Genomic DNA, 22,825 nt, shown 5'->3' with positions numbered 1-22,825 from the left:
AGTAAGTATGTGTTTGTTTCTGTTTGAATAAGTGATGTGTTGTGTGTGTAACTGTATAGGTCAGTAAATAGAAGTGTGATTAATTCTTTGCATGACTGACTAGGTATGTGAGTAACTCTGGATGAGTGGTGGTGTGTGGGTGTCTGTATAGGTGTATGAGTGCATATGATAGCGTTGTATTGATGAGTGACTGCATGTATGAGTGATTGTATGGGTGAATGAGTGGATGTGTGTGTAGACCTAGGAATCAGTGAGTGTGTATGTAGTAACTGGTATTGGTGTGTCGATGGTTTCTAAAATGGTAGTCTGTATTTTACAGTGGGTGCATCAAAGGTTATATTAGAGTGTGAGGAGGTGCAACAGATTTTCACATGGATGATGTCATCAGTGATGTCACTGACCATGTCATGAATGATGTAATATGTGACGTCATCAGCAGTGCATTGCGGGGGCCCGAGTTATAGTTAGCTGAACTAACTATAACGGCAGAATTTCTATGGTTTTGTACGAGTGAAATGTCCAACTAACTATAATGTACCGAAACCTATGTTTTTTTCAGTGAATTTGTAAGGTTTTTTAAATGCTAATTTCTAGCTATAACATGGTTGAAACCTGTTTTTTTCAGTGAATTTCAATGTTTTTTTAAATGCTAATTTCTAACTATAACGTCCCTGAAATCTATGTTTTTTTCAGTGAATTTCAATGGTTTTTTAAACGAAAATTTCTAATTAGAATCTAATTATAATGTGCCTCAATCCTATGCTTTTTTCATTCAATTTCTAACGTTTTTTACACCACGCTGCATACGCGGCTTCTGGCGCACTACTGCTCGGAGGATACAGTCCACTTGTGTCCTGAGGTCCTGAGGACACAAGAGGACCTCATCGTTCCACCAGAAGTGCACCAGAAGCCGTGTTTGCAGAGGACTATGCTCGAACCTATGTGTCTTAAGGCATCCTAATCTGAGAAGCTAAAAGGCTCTTGTTCTGTTCTGCCTCTTCTATTGTGTGTAGCTGTTGCTTGTCTATTAAGACATGGCATGTTCTTACATATTGCAAAAAGTTGATTTATGTGAGAAGGCTGAATTTTCATACATCAATATTTTCACCTTTGCGACTTCAGTTTCAGCTCCACACTAATGAAGGATCTTGTCTTTTCCCCCTACTTTTCACCAATATTGATGTAACTTAAAACACCAATTGTGCTTTTGTGGACTGCACCATTTTTGGAAGTGTGATTCTTGGAATTTAACCTGACTCTGGTTGGGGATATATTGCTAAACTAATGTGACTGGGCTTTTGGTATAAGCGTGAGTGAGTGCTATCTCCCATCCTTATGTTTACGGAACACCTCTAATTAACCAGTATTATCCTGTTATTAATGTACCCACATCTGCTGCTTTTTTCTTGGAGGATGACAAAATTTGCAAAGAGAAGCTTAGGCTCAAGCAACAATATTTTTGGGGTGGCATAGTCTGTTAATGTGATTCTTCTCTTAGCTTCATATTACATAACTGTCAACTAGGCACTACAAAAGTATTCTTTAAACTAGTTTGTCTCTTTTTGGAGCTCATGCTGATGATGAGGTCCCTTCGAATAAATTGAAACAGAGACCTTAAAATCTGTAAGCATGGAAAACTTTTTTTTTTACAGAGATTCTGTTCAAGGGATATCAGAGAAGCAAACAACTCATTTATATTACGTGCCAAAAAGACTGCTCAAGGGATATCAGAGAATGAAATAGTGCACTCTTATCCTTTACTAAAAAAGACTGCATCAAGAACAGCGGCAGCTACATCGGCTAGCATTGGAGTGACAGACATCACCCTCTGGCAGATGCAATGACCCACATCTTGCAGTCTCTGCAGGAGTAGCTCCTACTAAGTAATAACGCCTTTCTACTGCACCACAGAACAGCACCCTGGCGGAATCCATCTCCTTGCATGGCATTGGGCAACAAAGGGTTCATGAATGAAAGTTATATTGTGAATGTTAAATACAGACGAAAACGAGTGGTTCTAGTAGCAGGTTATCTATTTACTTTCAAATTTAAATGTAAACTTTTGTGATCCAGCTTGTATGCTGAGATATTCTACCTTTTATGAATTCAGAGAGGACAACCATGATTAATAAATAGAATTCAAAGTAGGTATATTTTTATAATCCCTCCTTGCACCAGAAGCAAGGATACCACTGTTTACCGTTTAGCAGCTGTGTGCATTTCAAAGTTTGCAGCACTAGGACTTTGATCAAGCAAATAAGGTGATATCAGCATACTGTACTGAACCCAATGCGAGATGACCAATGATCGTTGGGTACAGCTGCGCTGAAGGGAGGCGGTGGAGGAGTGGTGATAGGAGTGGTGATGAACATTGCAGAGGTCCGAACAGCTACTAGGCAGCTTGTTTCAGAGTTATTTAGAAAGTAATTGTTTTGCAAGATTTTGTCTAAATGTCTAAGTGATAGCTATGGTATTGCTATTTGACTTATGCTGTACTTGATGACTGAATTAGGGCAGCCATGAGTGTTTAACAATGGTCTCTGTCGCAAGAAACTATTGCACCCATCTGTAGACAGGCTAGTTGCAGATGCCAGGCTGCAGCAACTAGCCCTAAAGGTTTAGCATTCCCTGGAGCGCCCAAGGAGCATACTGCTGGCAACACACTACCTTTGTTCACAGTTTTGGGCACGCTCTGAAATGGTCCTCAATGCCTGTGATTCTTTGCTTATAGAGAGGAGAGTTCACAGCCAAGAGATACACCAGATAAGAATAGACAATTATCCCTAGAAAGTATAAGTATATGGAGGAAATGTCAAGATAGCCCCCGAAGTCCTTGAGTGCAAAGCTATTTGAGTGGGTTCATCAGGGCACCTTTGGTAGGTTGCAAAAAAATGTGTAGAGGCTGCTTTTTTGCATAGCCACGGTCTCACAGAGAGAAAATAATTAGTTGAGCTTCTGGCCTAAGCACTTTCAGAAGATTAACCTATGGACAAGTATGACACTGAACAGGAACCGGAACCAATAGAGACACAAAGATGGTCAAAGTGGAATATTCCTAAGGGCCCCTGAGACAAGAAATGAAGGTAGAAGCAAAGGAGAGCTATCCACAAGACCAATGCCTCCACCACAAACCTTGATAGCCCCAAAGCAGAATATTTATAGTCAGGAGTTCTGGCTCTCACAAGATAGACTACTTGCATAAAAATAGTGCCACCCCAACCCACCCCACAGCAACTAGAAATAGGTGAATCGGACATCCTCTACCCATCTGGCCTGTCACTTACATTGGCTGAGGGCCTAAACTATCGTACGTATAGGCAAATGTGTGTTTGAAATGTCTTGATGTTCCATTCATTGACTGATTTGATTACGTCTAGTGAAATATCCCCCAAAGTGATATGCATTAACACACGTTTCCAAATAATATGTTGATTAAAATTGTAAAAAAATTAAGTACATAAAAAGTAGAACACTCATGTGGTATTGATGTTTCTATGCAAAGGCCAGTACATGCTGTTAGTATGACCGGTTGTAAAGAAATCCATTCATGCTATTGACCATGACGTCCTGTAACTGTTTGTGTCTCAGATCTTCGAGTTAACATTGTTGAATTACAAGTTGCTTTCAATCAGGAGAGGAAAGTTCCACAGTCACAGACTTAAGTATCTAAACTTGAATTCTTCATTAAAGTGTTAAAAAATATATAGATATATAGGCCTGCTAAATTGTATTTAAGGATCCTACATATAGGCAGAGATGTTCTACTGTTAACTAATTCATATAAAATATTCATGATGAAGAACATTGATTGCAGGTATATTTTCCTTTTTCCCTCCCCTACCCTTCACAGCCACTTAAGGGTCAAATGCTCCTTGTCTTGTGTGATAAAAAGATCGAACATATTCTAACTGTTCTCTAATCCTGCTTTTGTCTCAGGACACAGCCAGTACCTCTGCTGAACGGCCTGCCTCTCAGAGCCTGAGCCAAGGTGTGCCTACCCTATACCCTCTCCTTGATGCCAATAGGATCAATTGCCTTCATCAAGACAGTGTTGATGCAAGGAACCCCCCTTGTGCTTCTTCCAAACATGCAGGTAAAGTGAAAGAGGAGGCCTGAAAATACAGCCTAAACCAGGTAATAGAAAGTGTGCTTAAATATTTTCAATATCGTACTCCTACACCCAGGGTTCAGATGATGGGACTTGGGACTGGAGTTCTTTTCGCAGAGAACATCAGAAAAAGTTAAATGGGGAGTTTGTAGTACATGGGGGTAGTGCAGAGGTCACCCTACATGTCTATGGACTCCTGATACCTTAGGTATTTTCCTCTGTTGAAGGCGGGCAGACATTTTCTTATACAACAGCTATAGCTTTATGCATCCATTTTTGTCCAGCACATTACTTTCATGTTTAAGTGAGGAGAAGATGGATGAGTTTCCCCCTGAGTGGTGATATGTGGGAGGACCATGATGAAATAGTCAATTTGGTGCTTCATTGGTCAAATAGCAGACTATAAAGTCCCTTACTACTTCACAGCCACATCAATTTTGTCAGTCAAGTCCTCTGGGTGGGTAATATCTCCAAACCCGCTGCCTCCTATTGTGTTGTGATTAGCTTTAGAGACAGATGGGTGGCTGCAGATATTTTAAATAGGCTAAGTTTTGCTTGGGCCCCCAAACTGCATTTGAGACTCTTTCATTGGGATATTTCTACAAACCACGTGCATGTTTACCTACTTCACTGCTGCCCAGAGACTCCATTCTGACCTGCAACAGGTTTGCCCCTATTTCAAACTTAGACAAGCTGGATTGACTCTCCGAAGTGGTGACCCCTTAAGTCACTTGCAACTTGTTGATGGAGCGAGGGTCCCCCAAGTCTGCAGATGTTAACATGCCTCTTTGACATGCCAAACACAGGTTTTCCTGGGCCCTAATTATGATAGAACTCGACCAATGTTCATAGCCTCATGGAATGTTGCGAGCCAGGCAAGCAAGTTGGATAGGCAAGACTGGATGCATTTCATTGATCGTTAAGGCGTTCATCTGCCTACAAGAGATCTGGCTTAAAGACCCGGTCTTTATGGAAGGGTACACTACCTACTTCATACTGGCCATTGCAGGAGCTATGGGCTGGGTCAAGGGGTGCCTTGTTATTTTTATTTTCCTCATATTACCTGCCCAAGCATTGTGGTCGAATTGTAGTTCTGTGTATTATCAGGTGATCTTGCTCCAGTTTCAATCAACCTGTCTTTTATTGGTTATTCTGTATAATAATGTTTTCAACATCTCCAACACCAATCTTTCAGGCTCACTGACGGAGGATATTGATTTTTTTTAGAAACATTCCAGGGGACTGTGCTGTAATACTACTAGGGAATTTAATATGAGACCTTATCAGTTCCGTTCTGCTGCCAGCATCTGCGGCCTTGTGGACTACTTTGAGGTCCCTTTTACCCACTTTGCTCACTGTCCTCAGAGAGTTGCACTTAACATATTGTTCACCAAACCTCATTTGATTTTCCCTGTGACTCCCTGGGCATAGAATCAGTTACCACACCCACTTAGGAGGGGCACTGTCTTGCTTCTCCGTTCAGATAATACAGCTCCCACACGGTGGCTCAACACTCGGCGAGGCAGGAGACATTAACACAAAACAAACAACACCTTTAGAAAAGGGTTTTATTTTACAAAATGCAAAGACTGTCTTTTTAGAATAAGGCTTGGGGTTTTATTTTACACAATGTTCTCTAAGAGAAAGAAAGGCTTTCCCAGATGCCAAATGCACAAAATTCAAATACTCATAGAGATATATATGTTTATATGCAAGCAACAATAACACCCTTTATGCAGGTGCCAACAAGTCAGTTTTACAAAAACTCCAAATGGTCCAACACGCAGCAGCACGCCTAGTGCTGAAATGGCCTAGGAAATCATCTGCATAGGCGGCCCTAGGAATGCTCCACTGGCTGCCAATCCATAAAATAGTCCTGTTTAAGATTCTGATAATCACCTTCAGAATATTTCACTCTTCAGGTCCACACTACCTCCGGGCCAGATTCACGTTCTATATACCTTCTGGAAATCTTAGATCCTCTAATGCTAATTTGTTAAAACCACCAGCATTTAGATATGTCTCAAAGAGAAGAAAATCGCTTGCAGTACTAGGCTCCAAAGCATGGAACCAACTCCCGAACCAGCTCCATCAGATCCAATCTGAAATGCTTTTCAGGAAAACCCTAAAAACTTTGATCTTTTCAGCCCCGGACACCCTATGCAAAATACTTATCTAACTCCTTTTCCTCTGCCGCAGTTACCCAGTTCTGTTTCCAAACCTGGTATCCGCATAGCGCTATGATGCTCCCCGGAGTGACAGTTGCAGTCTACAAGTGTCCAATTACATTACATTACCTGGTAAATGCAACAGTTAAATGCATGAATAATACTGATGAATAAAAAAGCAGCAAATAATATGAGATAACACTGAAGAAAATATAATATGTTGGACATCCTGCAAGAGATCAGAAAGATATATATCCACTAGATGCATCCAATGATTACTTTGGATGTGCACCTCAACTCACTCACACATCACAAAGAAAACACCTTAAATGATCAAAGCCACTGGCCACACATCACAATGGCAATAATCAAACCTCAATCACCGCAAATGATCAAAGCCACTGGCCAAATATTACAATGGCAATAATCAAAGCTCCACACTTCACCTGGTGCAAACACTGCATCTTAGCCCACTGCTGACGGGGGGAATTAAACAGCCAGGGATAAGAGACTCAGCAACCAGGGTTCCGAAAGGACACGTCCATCCCCATTTGGATTCCAAAATCCCGGTTTCTAGGTCAACAACCCTCAGCTTTATAATCACAAAACACACTAAAAGGTTCGAGAGAAACCTTCACCCCTGAGCCAAATGAATCTTACGAGAACTGGCCAGCTTCCAAGCAAGTATTCCCTGGCAGAAAGGAGTTCCCCCGTCCCCTCTCCAATCTCACATGTTCTAGCCTTTATCTTGACAAAGCTCACAAAAGCCTTCCAGGGTACATTAAACAATCTCTCATAAAAACAATCCTTGAACGTGATTAATGCAAACAACTTGCAAGCGTGGCTGTGCACGCAGATAAAGCTCAAGCCAAGCAGAGTCAGAATTCAGGAAGACATGAGGCCATGTCAAAGCCAATAGTAAGAACTTCATAATACTTCCAATGTACAACACAATGCACATTTGTGCACCACCACTCACAACACTGCACTTTGAGACCAAAAAGTACATTCCACACTTCTCTCTCTCTCTCTCTCTCTCTCTCTCTCTCTCTCTCTCTCTCTCTCTCTCGCTCTCTCTCTCTCTCTCTTTCTCTCATGCTTTCAAATGCACATCCCACACGTTCTGTTCTTGGCAAGGCTGTCCTACTCCGTGACAGCTCCCACTGAAAGACAGGAAGATTACAAAGAAAAAAACTTTTAAGAGAAGCAAGGCATATGCAGGACATCGTACATTCAGGCTAGGATAAAATAACACACTAAAGTCAATGAAAATAATGGTAGTCACAGGTCATCACAGGGTGACAGACCACAAGAGTGCCTCTAGCACTACAGGCACCCTGACTCACATAGATTTTATTAGTTTTTCACAGTCGCTGAGGAAATGGGTGCTGGATTGTAGCCTTGGTGCCTCTCCACTGAGTGACCACAGACTCTTGTTCCTTTCACTGCATACCTTGCTCTTTGTTGCCAAGGCTTTAGTGAATTATCCCCTCCTCATAACATTTTCTAAGAATTGTGGGGTGATCAAGAGCTGGGCTAAGATCGATTAAACCACCTTTCTAAATTAGCTTGTGGTTTCCTCGGTCTCAGATGTTTAAAAATGCCTAATTGATGATTAAAACAGGGTAGTGGCTTGGAGCTTCTGGAAAGCTTTGATGGAATTTGCAGCACAGCCTATTAACTGCTTCTGGTTCTGTTTTAAGTCAGGCAGTTGGCCGCCCACTAAATGGTTTAGTCTTGACTGCACCAAGGCACACCACTAGCTGTTTGCTGCCCTAATGAAGATACCAAGAGATCAGGAAGTGGTATGAAGCTGCAGATCTACTTATAAGTGCTCCCTCAGAGCAAGGAAGATTGCCGTTATGGAAGAAGCCTTCTCCTCCTTATTTCAAGCTAGCGAGCTAAGGGACATGAAGACATTTTGGGCAGCAGTTAATTACCACTACTTTGAGAAAATCAATAGCCCTGACATTGATTCTATGATCCCCCCTGCTCTTTGGGTCTCTAAATTTACAGAGCTCTATGAGGGCCCTGCCATGTTGACTTCTGATTGTTCTATTAACGATCTAGCTGGTCTGCCCTTAGGTGCCCCTGCAAATTCTCAGTCTCTGGTGACACCCTCGGCTGCTCCTGAGATAGAACTTGAGTGACGTTCTCCTGGCAATAACTCGTTGCCCTGCCGGGCATGCCCCATCCCCAGATGTTATACCTTCAGACATGTTTAAGGCTAACACCGCACTATGGGCCTCCTCTTGACCAATGCCCTTAATGTAGCATTAGTGACTGGCCCGCCCAAAGGTTGGCCCCAGACCGTTATTGTCGCAATATATAAAAAGGGCTCAAAAGGTGACCCACAATGCTACCGCCCAATATCTTTGATAAGCTCTACTGCCAAGGTTATGGGACGTATTTTGATGGTTCATCTCTAGACTTGGGACAATGAACATAATGTGCTTTCAGAGGTTCAATTCAGCTTCCGGCTTGCTCTAGGCACTATGTGGTTGGCTCTCAATTTATACCTGTTTATAAAGTTTGTACACAACGTCTACGAAGGGTATGGTGTACCTGGCCTTTATGTTCCGGAGTAAGGCTTTTGACTCTATTAACATGTCCAAGCTCTTGTGCATGTTGACTGATATGGGGGTCGACCAGTATATTGTCAATTTCCTCAGAGAACTGCAAAAGTACGTCACTGCTAGTATGAGAATCGGCTAGGGTGGTGAGACAACCCAAGCCTTTAACCTGGCAAGAGGTGTGCATCAGGGCTGTGTTTTGCACCGGTTCCTATTCTCACTGTATATAAACGGCCTGGAGGAGAATCTGGTGGAATCTTGGGCCAATTGCTACCTCATAGGTGACTGCAGTGTTCCTATGTTAATTCCTGCCGATGATACTGTCCTAATGCCTAGGAGAGTAATTGGCTTACAAAGCCTGATTGTTATCGGCAGTTTATGACCAGTTTAGATATGAGGGTCAATCAGGCCAAGATGCATGTCATGATTTTTAGCGCAAAGAAAAAGGACATCACTGCCTTTGTAATTAACAGCTCCAAGGTTAGCACTGTGCCTTTCTTTTCAAACCTAGATATTTCCTTTGACACAAAATTAGCATGGGGCCCCCTAAAGACCTGTAGATTTGCTGCTTTTTCTGTTGAGACTTTCCTCAACTTTGCCCGCCATAAGCCAATTAAGGCTCTTGTGGCCATTTATAAAGCCAAATGTTCTGCTGTGGCTTCCTGTGGGGAGGCGTTATGGGGAATCAATCATCAGCAGACTAGAATCAATTGAGAATGGTTTTATCAAAAGGTTACTATCTATTCCCAGAAGCACCAGCTCTTTCATCTGCCACTCTGAGTTTGGGATTGGGTATATAAATGATTTTATAAAGTTGCAACCACTCCTTCTGTGGCTCAGATTTTGGTCCAGTAGCCAGACGTCATTCAACAGAGCATCGCTTGCTGACTGCCTGAAACTGGACCGAAGCCTGACCATCCCCTGGATAAGGTATATCTGCGACACTTGCCTTAGTCTGGAACGGGAAGACCTGTTAACTTCTCCGAGTAGCGGGGCAGTTGTCTCCCACACCTTTTTAACTAGTCGAATGGACGAAAGAATTGGGAGGGAGGTTGATATGACTACTGTCCAGGCGTATATGCAGATCTGTGTAAACACTGGCATTTAATCTTACCTTACATAGGTGTGTAATGAGCACCACAGATATTTGTTAGTCAGATTCAGACTACGCACTGTGCACTTTCTGGCCGCCTTACCTCATGAGGGCTCCTTTTTACGTTGCCTACCTGCCTATCCCTGTCACGATCACTCAGCGCAAAGTACATTTCACTTTGTTTTTGTGTAAGTTTGATTTATTGCTGTGAAAACGCTACTTGCTATCTTTTTTAAAAGAAGCAAACATTCGATACTGTAAAACAGCTTTTAATTATTTGCGGACTCTTCCTTCTGTGAAAATGTGTTTTTTTAACAGCCACTTCATTCAATATGCTATAAAGCAGAGACCGACGCTAATTATGAAGTAATTGATGCACTTTCTTTTACTGTCTTGTGCCTGCATGGGCCTCTTATATTTTATGATTATTTGTTTTTAATGGGGTTTTCAATTGTCTTTTAATTGCAATCCTCCTGCTGTATGATTTTATTGCGGTTTGTATTTATTTGTATGGATTTATTGTGTTTATAATTTTATGGTCTAGCTAGACCGAATAAAGTTGCTTTTGAGTCTGAGTTGCACCAAGGCCTCCCTTGGAGAACCTATGTATGTGCACCTGCCCTTTCTCCTACTTATGCCACTAATGAATGCCTTGAAGTTTCAGTTTGTGCCTTGTGCACATTCCAAAAGCTGACCCGTACTATTTTTGTCTCCAGTGCTTGAGGGTCAAAACGCCCTAATGCATATTGTAAACGTTGTCATTCTTTCCTTGGACCATCTTTGCAGAGCAACTTTCTTCAGTGGCAGTCTATTCAGTACTTTGAATTGTATTGTATTGCAACATTTATATAGCTCTTGCTACCACGGAATGGGACACTGAAACGTTTGCCTGTATGGGTGGCAAGCTATGCTGTGTAGGGTGTGTAGTTGGTAGGGTGTTGTCTTTGTTTTTGGTCCACTGTTGCTAGTGTTTCCATGTTGTGTGGGATGACCACAGAGGTGCTGTTATCATGTTATGGAAATCAGAGCTTAGCCTCTGTTGGGGCTGAAAGGGTGGCAGCGTGGTCCATTGCCAACATGGGCTACCCCCACTACATTCTTTTATTAATAGAAAAAAGTATCCCTCCTGTCTAATGTGCCTTCTGCCTCTCCGGGTAGGGCAGATTGTGGGTAAACCAACCAGTTTGCCTCTGTGGGGATTAGAAATAGTGTTTGGGCCCAAGGTTTGCGGGAGTGCAGCAGGTAGCCACTGCGGGCTGACCCCACCCTATTCTTAACTTTAAATAAGGAAACCTGTGATGTGATGTGATGGGGGGGACTTTTATAGCGCGCACTCCGAAGAGCATCTTGGCGCTTTGACTAGTGTATTACTGATGATGAGAAGATGTAATGCTCATAGTGGCGTTAGCTCCTAAACCAGGAGTTTGCAAGTTGTATCAGCCAGGCTATGTAAATGTAAATGTAGTATACTTGTAAAGCGCACAGCTGCCCCAGCAACGGGGCGTCCCGGCGCTGTATAACTCTGGGGAACCCGTCCTGGCTTTCCCTGTGGGATGGTCCCTTGCTGGGAGTCCCCAAGGTGGAGCCAGGCATCCCTGGAATTGGTGGGGCCGTTGTGGAGATTAGGCAAGCTAATGCCCAGAGTTGCCGAGTGGAACCCCTGATTAGAGTAAGCACCGAAGCGAGAATTATCGAGTCCGCTGACCAAGGTCCACGACCCTGCCGCGTCGGGAATTGAACCCTGGTCCCAGGCTGACTTCTGCTCTCAGGCCTGCCGCCTCTAACCAGTGAGCCACACTACTCCAGGTCCAGATCCAGGTTTTGAGAGATTTCCTAAATTTGCTTTCACAAGTAATTTCCCGGATTTGGTGAGGGAGTTTATTCCAAGCTTTAGCTCCTCTTACCAAGAGGGATTTCCCTCCTCTTGTGGCAAGCCGAAATTTTGGAGCCACCATCAAATTGGCTGTTGCCGATCTTAATTCTCGGCTGGGGTAATAGCGGATGAAGTTTTTAGACAAATATTGTGGTCCTTGTTTGTGAAAGGCTCTAAAAGTTATCATTAGAACCTTAAATAGGATTCGCTTTTGGATGGGGAGCCAGTGTAGCATATCAAGTGCTGCAGAGGCTGAAGTTTTCCTAGGTAGTTTCAGCACTAGTCTTGCTGCAGCATGTTGGACCATTTGTAGTTTATGTAGAGCTGCTTTATTTGCTCCTGCATATAAACTATTACAATAATTCCAACCAGGATGTGATTAATGCCACCTTGGTCTCTAGTGGACTTTCTGGTCTCTTAACCCCCCCCCACCCGCCACGGCAGCTTGGGGTAAATCTCCAGTCACCCTTCTTCTCAGGGTGACAGAAAGACTGTTTTGCTCCATATGGGCCGGGGGCAATTGCTCATGCCTGGAGGGTTGCCTTAGCTCATTTATGACATCCCTGATGGCTAGTTTGGGTTAATTATGTGGGTATCTACTAGGGAAAGGTATCATTGAAAAAGGGCAACTCTTTCCTTTCCAATGGTACCTCTCCCTTGGTAACAGGTGCTCAAGGGTCTAAGGTATTCCCCCAAGTATCAATCACACAGTGCAAACAAAACTCTATACCTTTAGTGGGAGGACAAGACTTTCACATCTTCTTCACTGTAATGGTAGCACAGAGTTTTTTTAAAAATTCTTTTTATTGAGTTTCAGAACGATCATTTATGCAATATTAACAAGATAAACCAAGATGAACAATTACACTACTGCATTCATTGTCCGAGTGATACAATCAATGGTTGCCCTTAAGCCTGAGGTTGCACATGTATACATTTCACATCAATGGGTTAACAAGTCATAGCTGATTAGTATCATTATATAGTATTATGCTCACGTAAATAGTCCGTTAAATACATCCAATAGTCTTTTGGTCGAGATCAGGTAGGTAGTTCTTCCTCATAGGTGCGTAGTGTGTCTTGACAATGTGACATATCACAGATCCACTGCTTAGTATCCGGTACATTTTTGCTGTCCCAACACATTGAAATCCTTCGTTTGGCTAACAGTAGGGCCAGCATGCAAAACGTATGCTTCAGAGCCCGCACATTAGGCAGTAGTCCCAGCAAACACACTTTAATGCTGCAATCAACGTCAATTCCAACCATCGCTGCTAATAAGGATGTGACCCTCTCCTAGTATGTATGTATTTTCTCACAATACCATGCCAGGTGAATAAAATCAGCCTGGTCGAGCTTGCAGCGTGTGCAACGTGTTTCTGTGCGGAGGCCACATCTATAGAGTTTCATGGGCATGTAATATGCTTGGTGCAAATATTTAAAGTGGATACGTCTGAGATTGCCATTAGGTGTCAGCATTTGAATCAGAGTACATGTCGTGTGCCATTCCACTTCTGTAAGTGGATCGTCTAAAGCAGCATTCCATCTTTCCATGGTCTTGTGGCTGTTACTGCCCATTTCATCCTGTGCAACGGCATATAGTCGGGAGACCAAGTGTGTGGTGTTAGAAGACGTCAATATGAGTTGTAGAGCGTTTAATGATATTGGTTCGATGGGATAACACGGATATAGTTTTTTAATTGCCCCTTGTAGCCTATAATAATTGAAGCGGAACAGTGATGTCTGGTTTTGGATGTAGGACAAGTCTTGTGTTGTTTTAAAGATCCCGTTCGCGTATAAATCCCCTAAAGTGTCTATTCCCACCTGTCTCAGCAGTCCCATGCCTACCTCTTCATTGGTGACCGATATGTCAGGGTGATGGTGCAGAGGAAGAGCTGGAGCATACAAGGGCAGTTTATTAGCCGTTTGGCCCAATCGCTGCCATGCCATATTGGTAGCGTCAATGGTGTTGATGTCTCTGTCATGTAGAGGTGGTGGGCGGTGCGTAATAATCGAGTTTAAAGGGATGGGTAGTGCGTTCCCTTCCTCCACCGCTGTGTGTGTCAGGTAAGGAATCTCATGATACCAATATGCGGCATATTGTGCTTGAGCACATAAATAATATAATAGAAAATCGGGCACACAAAGTCCGCTTCTTCAATATGGGAGCGTAAGAGTATGTAGGTTTATGCGCGCTTGTTTACCTGCCCAATATTAGCTTTAAGACTACCATTGATATCCGTTTGAAGACCTCCCTAGTGGGAAAAATTGGAATATTGTTGAATAGATGAAGTAGTTTTGGTAATATTACCATTTTGACAATTGCTATGCGATCAGCGAGGGATAGCGGCAGTTGTATCCATCTGTGGACTTTATCCTCTAAGGAGGTGATCACCTTTCCGTAATTAGTTCTGATGACTATTTCGGGGTCCCTGTGGTACCATAGGTCCAAATATTTTATAGGGTCAGCTTGCCAGTCTAGTGGGAAATCAATATCATGCTGGGTGGTTGTATCAGTGAGTGGTATAATGGAAGATTTTTCCCAATTAATGTGTAATCCAGACTGACCTCCGAATTTAATATATTCACGTAGTAGAGGGGCAAGATGCAGTTCAGGGTCACGTACATATAATAACATATCGTCCGCATATAGCGATATGTGTAGCGGTCTGCTTGGGAATTGTAGTGCCGATGGATGATGGAGCTGTCTGACCTTACAAGCGAGGGGTTTAAGGGCAAGCGCGAATAGTAAGGGGGACAACAGACATCCCTGTCGTGTCCCGCGTTCAATAGGTATTGTTTCAGATACGTACCCATTAATTCGGACTGTAGCGACTGGTTTGGTATACAAGAGTTTCACCCAATGGACAAACATTGGAGGGAAGCCCATCCTGTTAAGAACCGTTAGTAAATACGACCACTCAATGGAGTCAAAGGCCTTGGCGGCATCTAACATGACCGCCACTGCCTTGGTATTGGGAGTTTGATAATGGGATAGGGCAAATAATGTTCTAGTATTATGTGTGGTGGCTCTTGATGGTATAAAGCCTGATTGATCTGGGAGGACTAAGTTAGTCATAAGTGGCTGCAATCGTATGGCCAGTATTTTAGCTAGAATTTTAAAGTCTACATTAATCAGTGACTGGGGTCTATGGGAGCCACATGTCTCAGGGTCCTTGCCAAGTTTTAAGAGCGCGATCACCACTGCTTCCCGTAGCGCTGGTGGAAGGATGTTTCTCTCAAATGCATCCCAAACATTGCAACCAGTCTGGGTGCCAGTAAATCGACGTGCGCTTTGTAAAATTCACATGTGAACCCATCAGGTCCCGGGGCTTTACCGTTCGGCAAGGATTTAATAATTTCTGTGACATCTTCGACGGTAATCAGAAGGGATAAGTAAGCTCTCTGTGTGTCGGAAAGCCATGCTATGGCTACATCCTCCAGATATTCGAGCATTTCAGTGGGTGTCGCTACGGGCTGCGATCGACAGAGCCTGCTGTAAGTTTTTACGAAACCTTGCAAAATTCCCTGTGGGTCCATGCGTAAAGAGCCATCATTGTCCCGTATCTGCAACACAGTTTGTGTTTTGCGCCCTTCACAAATTTTGGACGCAAGCATTTTGCCTAGCCTTCTCCAAACTTCCTGGCTGCAGGACGTTTATGAATATATTCAACCTCATCTCTAGCATAAGTTTGATATTCCGTTAGGGTCTGTCGTATTTCTTCTTGTACAGTTGTGTCTTGAGTTCGTTCATAATTGGTTTCTACAATTTCAGTCGTGTTTCACAGTGTGTTTGTTGTGTTTGTATATCTCGCAATATCCCAACTGTGGTGCTCATGCAGACCCTGCGCAAAGTGGCTTTGAAGGCTTCCCAAAGAAGGCACGGGTCATCTGTGGAATGTTCATTTAATACAAAATATTCCTTAATGGCCTTTGCTATAGTGTCTGCAAAAATGGTATCAGTGAGTGCAGTGGCATTACATCTCCAGCTGTATGGAGGTGGTAAGTAGTGTGGTATTGTAAGAGTCAGTATGATGGGGTTGTGGTCTGAAAGCGTTTTAGGCAAATGCTTAATTCCCGTTGTCCACAGCAAAGCCGTCTCTGAGCTTATCCAGTAATCAATATGGGACCAGCTGCCATGCACAGCCGAAGTGTGTGTTGTCTCTCTAACTCCTGTATTGCGTGCCCTCCATATGTCGTGTAAATGTAGCTCAGTCACAATATCTAATACCTTCGCTCGTGCCTTCCTGTGAGGCTCTGTGGTCGTCCCCGATCTGTCCATTTGGTCGTGTAGTGCTAGATTCAAGTCCCCTCCCCAAAGTAGAGTACTGTCACTGTCCCCATGCAAGTGCTGCCATACTTCATGATAAAACTCCGGTGCGACAGTGTTTGGACTATAGGTATTAATAATTGTCATCCGTTGCCCTCGTATTGTCCCTGCAACTATTATAAAGCGCCCTTGCCTATCCGTGATAGTATTTTCCACCTTGAAGTTCGTACCTTTTTTTACCAGTATCGAAACCCCTCTAGAGTAAGAAGAATATGTGGAATTATGAATAGATTCGGCCCATCTTCGGCCAATATTGGTAGGGGTGTGCGGGGCCACATGTGTTTCCTGCAACAATATAATGTCAATACGCCATCTGTCTATACATGCGAACATTTGTCTTATTTTCTTGGGATTTGTGAAGCCTCTTATGTTCCATGTGAGCAAATTTAACGATAGTTTACCAGGTATGCTGTTAGCCATTATCAATTATTGTGTGAAGATATGTGCCCAACGATCAAGTGTTTTCAGCGTTTTGCTAAAGTATAGTGCTGGGAGTGCATACATAGAAGAATTCAGCATAGGGATAAGTAACATCTCGACTTTCAGCAATGCATCTCAAGTGTCGTGATTCATGAAACAGAATAGTACCCCAACCCTTCCTCCCCCACCCACATCAGCAGCCCAAACACGCTGAAGCCATACCCCAACTTTTAATCCCCTAGAACACATAACCTGTGTGGGGTGCACCCATGTGGAGGTCCACCTAGGGCGCACATCACCATCCAATCTAATGGATGTGGACGGATCGTATCATGATCGTAGGCACCAACAAAATTAAACCTATGCAAATCTCAGTAAAGCAGTATTGGCATATATATAACTGTAATGCGCATTATATCAAATCCTTATGTGCGGCACATTGTCATAATCTGCAACGTAGGGGGAGTACAGTACATCCGCCTCCAGCCAATCCACCGCATCTCGCATACCTGTAGGTTCAACCCAGTACCTAAACACATCAGCAGCCAAAGTTTAGTGTCTCTGTGACCCTGCGGCATGCATCACCCAAATAGGCAAAGTCATTGGACATTATGTGAGTGCGCCATATCATTGATTCACATTTAGTTATCATCCATGCAAGTGTATAGGCCGCAACTCAATATATTACAGAACATCGGAGATATCCATCGCAACCAGGAGAGCACTGTAGCTTAAATCGTCCGCTCTGTCCCCATATAGCTGAGATAGATTTTGTACTCTCCACAGTCCGAAGCCAAGGGCTTCGTGCATAGTAAAGCCCCAAGTTACGATTATACTGCAGCAGTCTACACCTTCTACGCCGTCCGCATATCATGGCTGCGTGTGTTCTGCTCGTAGTACTATGCAAATCAGCAGTCTATTTCAGTGCATATCCGGTAGACAACTGATCAACTTCGCACTGGACCATCAGCCGACGTCGAGCAAAGGCAATGTACCTGTAAGTGGTATGGCCACGTTATGTCGTACAGCAGTTCCATTTGCAGACAGTGGTGTCAGAAGTGGCTGTGTATCTGCAGATTTTCACTCTGAGTCGTGAGACTGATCGGCCTGTCGTTGCTCTTTCCGGCGGTTGTGAATCTTCTTTATGAAATCCTGAGCTGCCTTGGGCGTAGATAGTATCATGGTTTTCCCATCCCATGTCACTTTCAATCTTGCTGGATACAGCATTGCGTATTCCACCTGCATGAGTCGCAATTTTTCTTTTGCATTTGCAAACTCTTTACGGGCCTGTTGTACCGCCATTGTGAAGTCCGGGAAAAATTCTAGCCGGTTACCTTGGTAGGATATGTCCTTCTTGTCCCTTGCCATCCGCAATATTCCATCCCGGTCTCGATAGTTTAGAATGTGAGCCACTATAGGTCGGGGTGGAGCACCCGGTGGCGGGCGAGGTGCCAGAGATCAGTGGGCGCGTTCAACGATGAAGATCGATGATAGATGGTCAGTACTAAAGACCTCACGGCAAAGGTCCTCCAGACATTTCTCCATGCGGCCTATGTTGGTTGATTCTGGGACTCCCGCAATACTGACGTTGTTGCGCCGCGATCTGGCCTCCAAATCTTCGGCATTATTCCTGAGCACCTCCATAACTTTCTCCATCCCGCTACATTCAGTAGTGCTGGTATGCGCCTCGTCCTCCACGGCCGATATTCGGGTCTCCGCGTCATCCAGTCTTTCACCCTGTCTTTCCATCTTCGCCGCCATATTATCCATATGACAGGTGAGATTATCAAGCTTGCCATTAATAGCCTGAAGGCTGGTTTGGATTGCCTTCAGGATGCCTTCCATGCCCGTCTCTGCAGCGCCATCCGCCTCCGCGTCTGTTTCTGCCTGACTCATGGGGCCGCGGGTTAAACATCATGATTCAAACGTCAGCTTCGGCTGTTGTTTGTCCGATTTCCCCATCGCAGAGATGCGGGTTGTCTTGATGAGAGTGCTGTATTGGAGTGTCTCTAGATCGTAGGCGGTGTCTTTCAATCAGTCGCGAAAGTCAATCTTGGGATCCTACCAGTACTCCAATGAGCGAGCCAGTCACGACGCTATAAAATGGAGGTAGTACAAGATCGTGAAATCCACATGTGTAGAGAGTCAGATGCCGTATTCTGTATGTGCTTGAACACGACGGTCTAATGTACTGACATTCTTGTCTGCTGTGATAGTACGCGGTAGCTGCAACGTGCTGTATAACCAGTTGTGGAGCAGAAGGGGGTACACCACACAGACCTGCCGCTTTGGAAATGTAGGCTGCGCAGGAGTGTCTTCATGCAGTCGATATCGTAGAAAGCGACGCGGAGTGTCCACAGTTCCAATTCAGGCGGAGCAGTACAGCTGTGATATCTTGTGATAGGCCTCAGAGGGTACTAGTACTCTACCACAAAATGGGCGCTCATATCCCTCATCACGGCACCGTCAGCTAGGTTAGCAACATTGAGACATAGCTTTGCATAGTTCGCCAGGCAGTACAAATAGCGGAATGGGCCAGTGTTCACATTTGCAATCGGGTACATTCGCAATCAGTGTGGTGGCAGACATCTTTAATTACCGGCACTGTATCATGACATGTGGGCTGGATATCAACTTCACAGGGTTGGTGACTCTCATGTATGGACATCGACGCTGTATGTCTTGGCGAGTTCTCACCCGCATCGGTAGTGAGGCAGTCTGTATATTGCGCAAGGCTCGTGCTACTAAGACCCTAAGCAGAGCCAGCACTGTTGGCATTGCCGCTGGAGTTATGCGTTGGTGCGATGGGCGCCGCCATTTTGAGTTGTCCGCTCGGCCAGGGCATAAGTGATCGTTGCGGTGGCAATGTAGAAAAAACGACAGTTAGCAATAATCATAGTGTCACCCATGCTCAGATAATTAACTCCGCATGAACAGATTCGTTTGCAGTTGTGAGCGCTGCTGAGGGTGCCTTAGCGTCGGATCGTGTATGCCCGCATCATGGGAGCCGCCATCTTACCGGACTCCTGCCGCTTTCCCGGTCCGTCTAGCATTCAAATTTCCACCGCGATTTAGCAGCAGAGCAAAGCGCAGGTAAAGTCCACCGTTGCCTGGCACCCTCCGGTCACATATTCCGCCAATTTCGATGGCAGTTGATGCCTAATACGTAGGGATTTAGCTAAAGCATTGATCCGGCCGGCGGAGCTGCTTTTTTTAGCCAGCCATTCCGCAGTGCGCCCTCTAGCGCCCCATGGTAGCACAGAGTTCATGAGCATCTTGTCGTTGGTACTAAAGAAGTTAAAAGTAGCTAGCTCCTTTATTGCTGTATCCCTTGTGGATGATGGAAATCTTTTTGAATATGACTGTTAATTTAATTAAGAGCCAGGGATCTCTTTTTCACATTCTGAAAATTAAGGCAGAGGCTCGCAGCCCAATTATGTAGTCTTTTCATTCTGTTTGTGAGCTTATTTGGGAGCCTTCTTTAGATTGCTGCCACTGTCTTGCCATTGCAGCACTTGTGCCCTTGTCAACTCCATGTGAAGTCACTGTGCTGTAGTATGTGATTTTCCCAGAGCATTGACAGTTGAAGATTGACACGTTTGACTAGGGTATTGTTTTTTTCTATGATTGATTTGTGTTGCCTATTATTCCTCAATATATTTGGAGGTATCTTCAGGCTTGTGGGCCCGGTAAAAGGGAGCATGCTGTGATATGTTTCTTCACCAGTGTTTGATCTTTCCTAGGTTAATAACGCTTGAATTATTCCCAATTGTTAGGCTGCCAGTCTTAATTGCAAAGATAGAAATAAACACTATTAACTGTCTTCAGACATACAATAATGTTAGTAATCATATTCAACTCATCTAAAACTGCCTAGATTTCTGCCAATATGGTGAATGTGCTAAGCTCTTGAATGCCCCAGAAGCCACCTTAGTTCCGGGTTCAAAGAGTGGAGAGATTTTTTAGAATGAGTGTAGAGATAAGCCTCACTGTAAAGAAGGAGAAAGGTCTGCATATGGATTTTTGAAAGATACCAACTTTGAAAAATTGCCGTTCTTAATAAGTAAGGGTTAGATATAAATAGTATTACTTAACTGAGATGTCAGTGTGTAGAAACCTTAGCAATAAGGTTGGAGTTTGCTTGATTTTCACAGACCATTTTTCATGTCAGGAGTAGCATCGCCTTCCAGCATAAGAATTCAAGTTCTGTCGTGCAAATAGGTTCCATTAGCTGCCATATGGCCTTTTACTTTACAGTCTTTACTTCCTAGGCAGTTGATGAACATAGGGTCTTGGGAGATATGATGTGTGGGGGAGAGGTGGCATAAATAGCCCTTATTAATTAATTTATTATGCATTGAAAGAAGGGCAACATGGCATTTGATAAGGGTGTCAATCTAGAAATAGCTGATATATGAACTATTCCTGAGATACATTTCTGCATGAAATTCATTAAAAGCAGAATGTAGTGCTGCTGACGGTGAGGATGTGATGGTGAGCCTACTGACAGCACCACATGCCTTTGCTTTTTGCCTTCTACATGGTAGTAGTTGAAGGTTAAAAGAACAATTGATGGACAGAATGCAGGAAAATGTCATACATTCACCCCAGTGCAGAGATCTGGGCCTAAAACCATCGTTTTTTGCTCGCCCTGCCATTCCAGTTTGAACCCAGCCATATGCAAATCAGTCTTGACCCTGTCCCTCATAGGACCTCCCTGGAGTGGAAATAAGCATCCTAAGACCTGTTTCGTGGTTTCACCCCATATCATCCAGAATAGCTTGACTCCAGTGGCATGGAGAGCACGGGACCCATGTCTGGGCGTACCCGTCCAACTCGGGGTGACAAATGCAAAAAAGAACAATTGATGGGCAGAATGCAGAACAATGTCATACATTCACCCCAGTACAGAGATCTGAGCCTAAATCCATTATTTTTTTTACTCACCATGCCATTCCAGTTTGAACCCAGCCATATGCAAATCAGTCTTGACCCTGTGCTTCATTGGAATAGTCCAGCCTGAACTGCCAGGCCAGATCCTCCCTGGACAGGAAACAAGAATCCTAGGACCGGTTTCAGGGTTTCACCCCTCATCAGCCAGGATAGATTGATTCCAGTGGCATGGAGAGCACAGGACCCACGTCTGGGCATACCCGTCCCACTTGGTTTGACAAATGCTAAAAGAACAATTGATGGACATAATGCAGAACAATGTCATACACTCACCCCAGTACAGTGATTTGGGCCTAAATCCATCATTTTTTTACTCACCATTCCATTCCAGTTTGAACCCAGCCATATGCGAAGTGAGCTAAAGAACGATGATGGATTCAACCAAGATCTGTTACTGGGGGTGAGTGTCTGAAAAGTTTCAGCGCTCCATCCAACATCTTGTGTTTGCTTTGTTCACCCTAAGTTGGCAGGGTATGCCTAGACGTGGGTCCCATGCTCACCTTGACAATGGATTCAAGCTAGCCTGGCTGATGAGAACTGTTATCCCGAAACCGGTACCAGGATGCCTGTTTCCAGTCCACGGAAGACATGGCTTGGCTGTTCAGGCTGGACTGTTCCCATGAGGCACAGGGTCAAGACTGATTTGCATGGGGGCGCTTGCAGCCGTCGTGTATGGCCGCAGCCTGACCGAGCTCCTGCATTCCCGCTAATAATCCTGCCCCATCCTGAGTTATTCATAAAGACTATAACGCACAGCAGTGTAGGCGATCTGATCCCTGCACCCCCTGGAGTAATTCGGTTCCTCCGGCGACGCTGGTGAGGCTCGGTTCGCCCCTGCCAAAGAGTGCCCGGATCCCTGATGGCGGGTCCGAGTCGTAAAGCGGAGTGAAGGTGGGCTCCGACACGCAACACTGACTGGACCCAGAAGTCTCTGAGGTCAGATGAGAGGTGTCCCCGCAGTGCGGGACAATTGAGGAGCGCCGAGGGTCGTGCCTGGTCAGGGGACCGCCCGACGAGGACTGAGAGGGTGAGTCCTTCCAGCAGGAGACGTGGCTACCTGAGGCCCCTGCTTCAGGGCCTGGGCCTTGGGCTTCTTGTGAAGAGCTCCGGGACCGGGAGCAGTTAGCGCTGGGGCCCCCTGCAGACGAGTGTTGGTCCAGAAGAAAGACCCGATAGAGGACACTGCCTGAGACCTCGGCAGCCAGATCTTGAGGTAGGTGGAGGGAGGAGCCTATTGTCGGCCGGAGAATGCTGCCAGGGGGTAAATCGAGGCCCCGGCTTGCGGCCTTTCCGGAAGCCGGGCTCAG

At 44.5% G+C, this 22,825-nt stretch overlaps 1 protein-coding gene across 2 annotated transcripts in view; it reads left to right on the top strand.

Annotated features, from left to right (window-relative positions):
- Nucleotides 1-22,825, top strand: part of LOC144766788 (inactive serine/threonine-protein kinase TEX14-like) — a 1,338,527-nt gene that overhangs the window by 830,958 nt on the left and 484,744 nt on the right. For both annotated transcript variants that reach the window (XM_078650521.1, XM_078650519.1), the window contains exon 13: nucleotides 3,937-4,093. In XM_078650521.1, coding sequence (XP_078506647.1) covers nucleotides 3,937-4,093 — 157 coding nt within the window. The remainder of the gene's footprint in view (nucleotides 1-3,936; nucleotides 4,094-22,825) is intronic.

The sequence above is a fragment of the Lissotriton helveticus genome, chromosome 7 (genome assembly GCF_964261635.1).
Source record: "Lissotriton helveticus chromosome 7, aLisHel1.1, whole genome shotgun sequence".
Lineage (NCBI taxonomy): Eukaryota > Metazoa > Chordata > Amphibia > Caudata > Salamandridae > Lissotriton > Lissotriton helveticus.
This window is presented reverse-complemented; position numbering and strand designations above follow the sequence as displayed.